We start from the raw sequence: 10,815 nt of genomic DNA on the forward strand, positions 1-10,815 counted from the left end.
ATGCTTATTGTAAACACGGAGGAACTATTGAATATAATCTCTTCAATTTTCAATGACACCTTAACCATTGTATGAATTCTGTGCCGGATTTCAATGTGTGTTAACCAATAAAAATCTGATCGCTACGATGGTATGTTGTGTATCCCCAACCGGAACACATCATTTGTGCAGACCCATGTGGGTGGCATGCTCTTCAGCATAAACACCTGATGAAAGGCCATTGGTGGATCATCGTCTACCTGTTGCAGAGAAAGTATCCGTTAGCACAATGATTACTTAAAATGTGATGTAAGCTAAAGCAGAAATGTACTATACATACATCACACAGGGTTTATTTACAAAAAAATATTTGATCATACATGCAATATTCAAAGTAAAAGTGTTTTGAGACAATTAGCAATGACAGCCAGTTGATAACCAGACTGAGTTTGTGCTAAAATGTTCCAGCTTACCTTCAACTGTCCAAACACCATGATGAAGATAGAACTGTCTATAGTGGGTTGGAAGTCTTGTTCTGTGATAATGTGCTTAATAGACTTAAATGGCAAACTCTGTGGATTGGAAACAACATTTATTTTATTTATTTATTAATTAAATGTACCATAACACACACACACCAGTAAATGTCTCTGCTACTTTATTCTGTTATTACTAACCTGTAGTACTTTAAAAAAAATAATAAAAATTGATAAATATAAAAAGTAAGAAGAGATACTTACTGCTAATTTGCCAGAAATGGCTTCTTTCCCTGGAAAAACTGAACCCTCCCACGTCAAACAGGCATCAGCACTCTAAGAAAAAAAAGCATGTTAACATTAAGTACATGAAAAGCAATGTAGAGGGGTCGCTCACATCCAAAGAAACACTGAAAGCACGAGACCAAAAACAAGACGGCAATGTTGATAGAAATAAAAAAAGGTCCACACTGTGGCTCCCTGACGTGCAATATATCAGTACATCCACGAGTGAGGTTTCAAGCTAATGCAGTCCTTTATTTACATTAAATACATGCACACAAATATATATATATATATATATATATAAATAAAATACAAAAATATATACATATATATTTTCACCATGAATGTTCTTCATTGTTTACAACAGTAACTTCAACTGTGGTTATCAAGTGTGATGAAATTTGGTTTGTTAGTGTTGACACCACATGCTGAAGTATATCAAAAATCATTAAATGGACACTGAAAACACTTACATATAGGTTACCCAGAGTTGTCCTGTTGGTATTGTCAAACTGGTTATAATATTCTTGGACAAAGCTCTCTCCAATCTTTTGCCATATTTCTTTCTCGCAGGCCATCTGTGAAGCTTTGGATCTGTGAAAGAGAAGAGTCTCGTCAAAGTTGCAGTAGGCTGAACTCATGCAGACACAACATCGGGGGAAGGATAGGGATCGGATTAACTATTATTAATTTGTGGGGAGCAGACTGTGAGACGATCATCAAGATAAGAGATCAACTGGTGTAAAAGCACCGCCTACTGACCAACATAAACTCGGTACAAGGATCGTTAGATAATGTTACACAAATACGAAGAAGTTAAAGCCAAAACAAAAGAAATCCAAATTAAAAGCAACAGTTTAAACTGCTGGAAGAAAAAAATGATACATGGGTGTAATCCATTTAATTAATGTGTTGCTTAGAGGTCTTCTTATGGCATGTATGGCAATTCTTTTTGCATTATTCTGCACCCCGGCAGTGTGAAACAGACTCTGGGAGGTTCGAAACTTCATTCATAATGTTGACATTCAAACTTGAAAAAGATTAGGCTACACCAATAGTATTAAACTATTTGTAGACATGTAATTATAGTATGATCAACTCATGCTCCAGAGGGGACGGTGATATTATAAGCCTATTAATTTACGCATTCACACAGTCTGCAATCTTTTTGTCAGCCGTCCTTTCTGTATTTATCAGTTTAAACCGAGTTTAACTTCATAGTATTTGTCTTAATACTAGCGTTCCCTTAGTTGGTAAAATATGTCACTCTGCTGACCTCTCCATTTGGTGATTGATCATATGCTGCAAACACCGACCCTTCTATTTGACCGCGCTTATAACCAGATTGAGAAACCCATGGTTGATAACCACCTTAGTGGGATCACTTTGCACGATCACGGTTAACAGCGTTAGTTTAGCGAGATAAGAGAAAGATATCATGGGTACGTTGAACACCCTTTGTAGTATTGGGCTCGAGGCTCCATCGTGGCTCTTGTTGCTGCTGTTTGCATTCCTCCTGAGTTAAAAAAAGAAGGCACAACTGTTTTTGTTTTGTTTTCCCATGTGTAGCAAATGGGCTGCAACTGTATTTTGTATGCAACCCCGTGTTGCAGAAGGAAAAGAGTTATCCTTGAATCCTAGTTACACAATCATGGCTTCGCTGACGATAGCGCAAAGCTCAGACTAAAGTCTTGGCCCAATTGATAGGAAGCGTTCATAAAAGAGAGCCAGAAAAAGCTATTCTGCTGCAGGTTAATGAAAATCCACCAAACCTCAGAGCCTCATGTGACCCTACATTTATGACCCTGTATATAAGACCAACACAACTCGATGTGTATTTTTCACATTTACTTTCAATTGTGTTGAATACAGAAATCAGAAAATGAATACAAAACTGTGTGATGATTAGAAACAGTATGAGAGATTTGGACAGTGACGTGGTGGTGATGGTGGTCCCAGGACTTGAGAATAGGCTTGTTCGAGTTGCTCTACACCGACTGCATGACCCAATGCATGATGGGAAACGCCTGGCTGTCTCCGGATCAAAGAGCTGATTGGCTCTTTGATTTGACAACAAAGATCACGTTTTGTAGAAAATCCTAATTTTCTGTTTCATTGTAATATTTCATGCTCGATTGTTGGCCATTAGTCGCATGTTGTGTGATGAAGGCTTCATCTAAAAACATATATTGTGTGATTGATGATAATAATAAAGCTTATTTATAAAACATATCAAAACGAGCAGCAAAGTGTTTCACAGGCAGACATAAAAATAACAAAAGATAACATACAATACACGCACATTTTCACACAAATATATATTTACAAACACACATGAATAAATCCGAACGAAGTCTGCAAACTACAAGCAGCCTACAAATCTAACAGGAAGTAACAGTTTCTGTGACTTCCTGTTTAATCTTTGAAGGCGGCAGAAAACTGTCCGACTTCACAATAGTTTCAACGCCCCCTGCTGCCGCTTCCTCTCGTCTACTTCACAGGCGAGGCGCAGTTCATCGCGAACGAGCCTAGTTAGTCAGATCAAACTTCAACTTGAACAAAAAGTGGTTCGACATATAAGTTAGTTACTTTAGATGAGCCGTCCTTCCTGCTGAGGGTCTTTAGGGAATTAGCTACTACAGCCACTGTCAAACTAAAAACTAACCCCAAAAAATGTGTCCACTGTTGAGCACGCGAGCCAGACAGCGGCAGTGAGAAGTAAATCATGGCTAACGTTAGCGCACAGATCTGCGATTCTATCTTCGTTGTACTCGTCTCAACAAAAACACGTTATCACAACTTGTTGTCGGGAAATTTTACTTAAACAGTTTCTTTTTTTACCGTGTCCGTAAATTTCAGCTTACTTTTTCAATCCGCTGCATGAAGATGGATCCAACCGAGTTCCCGCTTCCTCTCCTTGTTTTCAGCTTATTGGCGGAATACAAACCAGCGTTTAAACTGCATGGTGCCACCTAGTGTACCGGAGTGTGTAGCGTCAGGACTTTATGACAATTGTTAACATAAAATAAGATAATCCTTTATTAGTCCCGCAGCGGGGACATTTACAGGATTACAGCAGCATACAGAATAGTACAAACAAGAGGCATAGTAAAAAAACAAGATCAAAACAAGTATTATAAATAATAAAACAGAAAAGTAAAAAGATCCACAATAACTAAAATACTATATATACAGGTAGAATAATTGTTTGTATTGCACAGATTTTTATATTATGTGTTTGAATAACACAATAACATTCTTATTATAAATAAAATAAATTAAAAGAAAAAAGACTTCATACAGAAGTTATATTTTGGATATTAAACCTGTTCCATTCAACAATTTTAATAAAACCCTTTTAACCTGAACTTGTTTGTCCCCTGTCTCTAACAGTCCTTTGATGCTCTTCCTAAAGCGACCACACTGCCCTTCAGTCTTTATCTTTGCAACATCTTCTTTTCGACATTTACTTCCATCACTTCTCACTCTCACTGACATCTGAATTTTGTTATAATTTCTACTCTTGTCAGTATTCCAAATTTCCTGCCAAGATGTCGTTATTCCGTGCTGTATTACTGATTTTGCTTCTGACCTCCCAAAACAAATTTCTACAATATCATTTTTGTTGAATGCGCTTTTGGCAAGTTTCTCTGCAACATCCCTTCCTTCTATTCCAACATGAGCCGGTACCCAACAGAAATGCACATCTATCCCTAAATGTTGTTAAGTTCAGACATATAAACAGTTAAACGATCCTCTCATACTGTTTGCGCGGATTGTATACTTTGTATTGCAGCTGCAGAATCTGAACATATTACTACTTTCATTGGTTTAACCTCCTCCACCCACTGAAGACTGAGGATTACTGCTGTCAGTTCTTCTGTGTACACTAATTCTTTTAACAATTCCTTTGTTGAACTCTGGAATGTATATGCCCACTCCTACATGATTATTATCTGAGTGTTTTGATCCATCTGTATATCTATTTATAGATAACTACAATAGCTTTTCTTCAGGTAATCTTGAACCAAGTATCCGATGTCAACGTTCCACTCAGTCCATTCTCTTCTCGATTATCTCTAAATGTACCTTGGGTTGTGCTGCTGGACTATGTTGTATAATATCTCATTTGAAATGTTTCCCATCCAAAGCTTTTACCAGAGAATGTCGAGTCCTCCCAACAATTGTACAGAACAGTCGGTGCTATATTTACGTTAAGTCTTAGTTCTCCTCAGATGTAATGGCAGTTACCTGAATTCCACTAGCAATGCATTGATGGGTGTGGTTTTGACTGCTCCCAAACTAAGTCTTATGGCTCTGTGTTGTAGTCTAATTTTTCGAAATTACTTTTTGCTGCTGTGTCGTACACCATGCAACCATAATCCATAATGGTTCTCATCAAAGCCCTGAATAAATTTAGTAATGCTTCTCTCAGCTCCCCATTCCCGCTTCCTCGGAGATATGACAAACCGATGACGTCGATTACAGCTGACCAATGAAGGCCAAGTCTAATTGATATTGTTGGTCTGTAAGAAGCTTTTCCTCCCCGATTTGTCCCGTCTCCAACAAGCTCAACGGCCTGAGCCTGATATGGATGGTTGGATGTTCGGGCCGTCAATCCCAGGAAAGGAGGCGGGATTTGTATGCAGAAATCTGCCTGAAAAACTGAACTCAGGCTCAAAGAATCAAACCATTTAAACTAGTCTTTTATTAGTCTGGTTGTAAAAAAAAAAAACACATACCAAACTTAACATCTTCATTCCTAACTATTTTGGCAAATAAAGAATCAAATAACAACTCATAGGTATCGTCTCCCATGAACGAGACCCAAGCAACCTCCAGTTATTGTTACAAAACTCCATCGAGGCTCCAAGCCTGGCACAAACTTTCATCATGAACTATACACTAACAACTCAACTATAGTGTGCTTTTATTGAAAAGGTGCTATCAAATATGTAGCCCCATGTCAATGAGGCAACTGTCATCCATAGCCAGTAACTCAGGCTAACAACAAAGCAAATATTATGAAAACGGGAGACGTTAGATGCTGAACTGGATGAGATCCGCATTGCTCGGGGAGAGTGATGAGACATTGGAAATACAGATAAATTAATTAATTAATTAACAGCGTGCACGTTTTTACAAACACCAGTAACAGAAATGTAATTTATAAAAAAACAAAGCTGGGTTAATTCGTTACGCAATACATCTTAAGATCTTCACAAATACTTCTGTTGTGCCTTGTTTACAGCAGCATATTGGCAAGTGGGATGACTTTGTCCTCCTGGCTCGTCACAAATCGGACGTCTGACGTCGTTGACAGAGATAGGACCCATTTAGGCACTTTTAAAATCATTTTGCTACAGTTCAGTGCTCTTACTGCCAGGAAAATGACACTCAAAAAATGCAGTCTTCCCACAGTCCACTTCCAGTGACTTGTTCAGAAAAGGCTGCTATTGCTTCGTTTGAGGCCGCCGCACCAAAAGATCCTCTTGCAGTGGATGGCAGTAAAAGTTGTCTCTACAAGTTTCACCCAACAGACCTCTGAGGTTAGAACCATGTGATGTGTTGCATGTTTTAGCGCGTCACTGCTCTGGCTGGGATGTGAAGTAATCGTCCGTCTGGAACACGCTGGGGATCTCTTGACGCTGATGTGGTGCTGGTCTCCTTGGGCTGGCCGGTTTCTGTGAAGAGACAATAAATGAATCCTAATTATCCAATAGCACTGCCTGGAGTAGATATTAAATGTTTATTGGAAAAGGGTCCCTGTTTCACACCATAGTCCACTGGCTATTTCAACTACATGAAGGCGCGCTCACGTTTAAGAAGCCCGGTACACTCATTGTGCGGAGGATCTTCTTGAAAGCACCCGGAAGTGTTCCTAGGTCTCCCTCTGCCTGCGTGACCTGCTCCTCCATTGCATTGACGTTGGCCCCCACCATCTTCACAAAGGCCTGCAGACACACCAGCATAATATTAATACATCAAAAACCTGATCAAACAGAGATTATGTGCAGCATTTATTCGTGATAAAAACTGCATTGAAGACAATTCAACATCACACCGACATAAAACTAAAAGTTTCACAATAATGTGATATTTGTTATTTTATTTTTTTAAATAGTAGGCAGATTAGTAAACTCGTAAAATACATTTGAAATAACTGAATTAAAAAAAATAATAAGGAGAATCCAATACTAAAAATAATAACAATAGAATAAATTGAGAAATATTACATTGCCGGAACATTTTTGTGACCATTTCTTTGTGAATTTAACAAAAAAGACTTTAGATGATGAATGGACAAGTTACAACCCTGTATGAAAACACCAACTACTTTGTAGTATTATTTAAGTAGCATTATTAAGCTAGTATTCAATCTTGCAAAAATGAAAATAATCACTTACCTCTAACTTATCAATTCTTCTGTATATTTGTCTCATTTCATCAGACTTCTGCTGGATTTGAGGTAGGTTTTCATTCACTATCTGGGAGGTATCATTTCGGATCTAGAGGGGAAAAAAACACAAAAAGGACGTGAGAAACAAATAGGCATATTAATAAACAAAAATTAGATACAGTGCATTCATACGATTTATCAGTGTAATAGCCTGACTTGGCTTACCATATCCAGCATTCCAACAAACTCATCTACTCTCGTCAGCATTTCGTCCAAGCTCTTGTCCAAGCACAGTATCTAGAGGAGAAATCATTGAAAAGAAAAGTCACGAAAACTATGTAGAAACCATAGCTACTGAAAATACACAGAATAAACTGAACCAGCTTATGTGACAGTTTCTGTGCCCTTCAACACCAGTTCCAGCTGGAATTCAATAAAAAACCTTTAAATTGAGACCACAGGGCCAAAACAAGGTATCACGAATTTCCAGTTATTGACAGCAATGTGGTCAGTCTACAAAAACGAGTCAACTGTCTCCTTAAGCTGAAGACGTGCACTTTTTGGTGTTGACATTGTTATCAACCGACTGTCAGTTCGGCAATTTATGTTCATCTTTATTAGTTTTATTTGAACGTCGCATGACTTGGACTCAAGTAAGTCGGTCTTGAGTCATGACTCCAATTTCTCGTGACTTCACTTTTGACTTGTAAGTCTTGTCAAAGTGTATCAAAATCTGCTTTTTCCTAAAAAAACCCAGATATACTTTAAATCAGTCTGACAGCATCCAATCACACCGTGTTACCGGGAGGAAAACACGATAGCACATATTATTACATTTACACGGGAAGACTTTGCTGTGCGTAAAACCAAAAAAGGGAGGAAAACATCCATCTGAGCGAGATAACACGATGACATCATCTGGGTTACTTCTTTTTAATCTTTGACAGCTCGCTCCAATGTAACATAGTCGACCTCTCTCTAGTTTCACAGGCTGAATAGTACTGAACTTCATGGAGTACCCCTTTAAACTCCCCCTAATGTTGTCTAGTTTAAGAGTAGAAGATACACACTTTAGGACCTGGACTTCACCGTTTTGACGACAGACCCAGCAACCAATCATGTTCAGTCTTTGGTCCATACCTGCACCGCTAGTTACCTGCAGCAATCAATTAGCCAAGTATACACACTGCAGTAATATAAGTGTGTGCTACATTAACGTTCCTTCGTAAACAAGAAGCTAACCATGTGCACACATACCTCTTCTCCAGCTGTCGCCTTGATGTAGGAGGAGTAGCTGAGGGCGGTGTGTCTCAGGACCTCGTCGTCCTGCTCCGGGTACTGCTGGTCGGGTGTCCCGGGCTCCGCTGCCTCGCTGAGACTCGGGCTTTGAGGAATACCGTTGGCGGCTGCGCCAAAGCTGGGGCTCTGCGACACGGTACCGCTGCTGAGGGTTTCGCTCACCATGGACAAGCTGCTCGCACTTTGCGACACGATGCCGCTGTCCCGACTTATCTCAGCGCTGGACTCCTCCAGGGGAGACAGAAGGCCCACCCTGTCAACCCGATGATGGTCCATATCGCCTTGTCTTTCTGATCAACTGCTGAGTTTTGCCCTGTCAACTGACTGGATCACGTGTGTTGCTCGGCCGATGGTGACTCGTAAGGGTCAAAACAGTGCAGCGCGAACAAAGCAGAAGCAAATTTTTACTTCTTCTTCTTCTTTTGTTTTTAATGGCGGTTGGCAAACAACTTTTAGGTGCATTACCGCCACCCACTAATCTGGAGTGTGGACTAAGGAATACTTATCTAATACAAAATCAAACAAACAAACAAACACAAAACAAAACAAACCAAAATAAAACTAATATAATTCTCAAATTCTATTCACTCGTCTTGTTGCCTCTAAAAACTCAAAAAGAGGCTTCCAACACTCTTCACCAAAGCTTTTCTTTAATATATCAGTTATATTCTCCTCTCCCAACTCTCTTAGATCACTTTTTAATATTTTTCTCTCTGCCTCGTACCTCTGGCATGACACTAAAACATGGTCAAAATTTTTACTCTTGGTCCCGATTTCATATAAATATTCGATAAACATATTGATTGAAGTCAAAGCAAATACAAAGCACAAACCCTGAAGCAAATGAAACAGAATGGTAATCATTAACACTGTGGTATACATCTGCAGTTGGGATGTGTTATTTAAAAAAAATGGCTTGAAGCAAAGTCTTGATCTGAAAAAATGGTCATGTCAATGATAAAATGCAGATGTCAGTATTTTGTGATACTGATTTTCATTGCCTGTATTGTACATTTCATGACATGCTATGTTGCAGTCTCGGCCAGCAGATGGCAGTCAGAATTACTGCATGGAAACTGTTATGCAGACATTAACTATGGCATTGGTTATAAGAAAGTTTGTCACACCTTTCAACATACTAATTGTCAAATAGAATTGATCCACTTATTTGGAGAGAAGATGCAGCAATGAATCCCCCTTCAAAATAAAATACATATTTAAACATGGTCAAGTGATCCCATTTGAGTATTTTTTTGCACATCAAATTTGGAATTTCCTTATTTTTGATGTTCTTTTAAAATGTAATCTTTAACAGGACTTTGTCAGCTTTAATCGTTCTACACTTGATACTCAAATTGCCAGCTGACCATCTGTGTCACATGTGAGCACAGCATAGTTATTCTTTCACTCATCAGTGCTAAAACTATTTCAATCGAGAAGGACCCACTGCATGTGCATGTCTGCTATTTACTTTTATACTTTATATGTCGATTTCCCATGATTTAAAGTTTCTGTAAAAGACACTGATAGCAAAGACTGACAGTTAAGACATCCAGGATTTGTGGTGAACCAATACACTGAAATCGGCGGCTGATTGGTGTTGCAGACTACAGCCAAAGCAGACCAGTTGGTGTCAATGATCTGTTAGCTGTTTGAGCAGTGGGGCATCTTCAGTAAACGCAGCAGACAAACATTCATTAGCAGAGAGGTGAAAGGCGTTTGCTGCTGCTAGCGGGCCTCTGACCGAGGACAAAGCGCATGTTCAATAGCTGGGATTATGATTAAGACTGACTTCCTTTTTTTCAGATGCAGTCAATCTTTTAATATTCTGTCTTCGCCATGTGATGTACAGAGCACATTATTTCGTGACGTAACTTGACCGAATCCTACCCAACCTCACGACTGCCTTCAACAGGCATGAACATGCAACAAACTGCAGATTTACATGACAGGAATAAGGAATGAAAAGTGCTCTAAAGTTCAACTTTGAACAGTCGTATTATCAGAAATCAGTGTTTTGTGTAGTTTGTTCACTGAAATGAAAATATCTTTACGCGTTTACTGTAGAACGGTGAGAACACTAGTAATTTCCAGAAAAAGTCACACCCCTTCACGACATGTTTTGTAGTTATGAATTCCTCGTATACAGACGCTGCTGTCATAATGATTTGATGACTGTCAGCAGTGAGTCTGGAGAAAAGCCTCAGACTATAGTTTCTGAGGGGCTTATAAGACACAAAACCTGATGTTTTGTGTTGTTTCTATGCTAAAACCCTGTGAAGCTGGAAATATCTCAGGATGCAACTTTGCGTTTCCTTTAAACCTGCATCTCCTGTATGTTTAGTGGACAAAGCGTTTCTTTGCTACAAATGTTTG

At 39.0% G+C, this 10,815-nt stretch overlaps 2 protein-coding genes across 2 annotated transcripts; both read right to left on the reverse strand.

Moving 5' to 3' along the window:
• Nucleotides 1-99: 99 nt before the first annotated feature.
• On the reverse strand, nt 100-3,653 carry LOC306791097 (nuclear transport factor 2-like). The gene is made up of 5 exons (XM_079287723.1): nt 3,605-3,653; nt 1,214-1,334; nt 720-791; nt 453-551; nt 100-239 (listed from the first exon to the last, which is right to left on the reverse strand). Exons 2-5 carry the CDS (start codon nt 1,316-1,318, stop codon nt 123-125), a joined length of 393 nt encoding a protein of 130 aa, XP_079143849.1. The 5' UTR covers nt 1,319-1,334; nt 3,605-3,653; the 3' UTR covers nt 100-122.
• Nucleotides 3,654-5,505: 1,852 nt separating this feature from the next.
• Nucleotides 5,506-8,759, reverse strand: bloc1s4 (biogenesis of lysosomal organelles complex-1, subunit 4, cappuccino). The gene is made up of 5 exons (XM_079288388.1): nt 8,398-8,759; nt 7,366-7,437; nt 7,148-7,249; nt 6,560-6,694; nt 5,506-6,424 (listed from the first exon to the last, which is right to left on the reverse strand). Exons 1-5 carry the CDS (start codon nt 8,713-8,715, stop codon nt 6,326-6,328), a joined length of 726 nt encoding a protein of 241 aa, XP_079144514.1. The 5' UTR covers nt 8,716-8,759; the 3' UTR covers nt 5,506-6,325.
• Between the last annotated feature and the right edge of the window lie 2,056 nt (nt 8,760-10,815).

Source organism: Melanostigma gelatinosum (assembly GCF_949748355.1).
Source record: "Melanostigma gelatinosum genome assembly, chromosome: 17".
In the NCBI taxonomy this organism is placed as follows: domain Eukaryota; kingdom Metazoa; phylum Chordata; class Actinopteri; order Perciformes; family Zoarcidae; genus Melanostigma; species Melanostigma gelatinosum.

What these genes read in the sequence shown, in the direction of transcription:
- bloc1s4 (XM_079288388.1), bottom strand. Translation starts at nt 8,715, where the DNA reads ATGGACCATCATCGGGTTGACAGGGTGGGCCTTCTGTCTCCCCTGGAG. An exon ending in AGGCGACAGCTGGAGAAGAG is followed by an intron (nt 7,438 to 8,397) that starts GTATGTGTGCAC and finishes TTTCTCCTCTAG; the next exon opens with ATACTGTGCTTGGACAAGAG. An exon ending in GAAGAATTGATAAGTTAGAG is followed by an intron (nt 6,695 to 7,147) that starts GTAAGTGATTAT and finishes GTGTGTCTGCAG; the next exon opens with GCCTTTGTGAAGATGGTGGG.
- LOC306791097 (XM_079287723.1), bottom strand. Translation starts at nt 1,318, where the DNA reads ATGGCCTGCGAGAAAGAAATATGGCAAAAGATTGGAGAGAGCTTTGTC. An exon ending in CAACTCTGGGTAACCTATAT is followed by an intron (nt 792 to 1,213) that starts GTAAGTGTTTTC and finishes TTTTTTTCTTAG; the next exon opens with AGTGCTGATGCCTGTTTGAC. An exon ending in CCATTTCTGGCAAATTAGCA is followed by an intron (nt 552 to 719) that starts GTAAGTATCTCT and finishes TCCAATCCACAG; the next exon opens with AGTTTGCCATTTAAGTCTAT.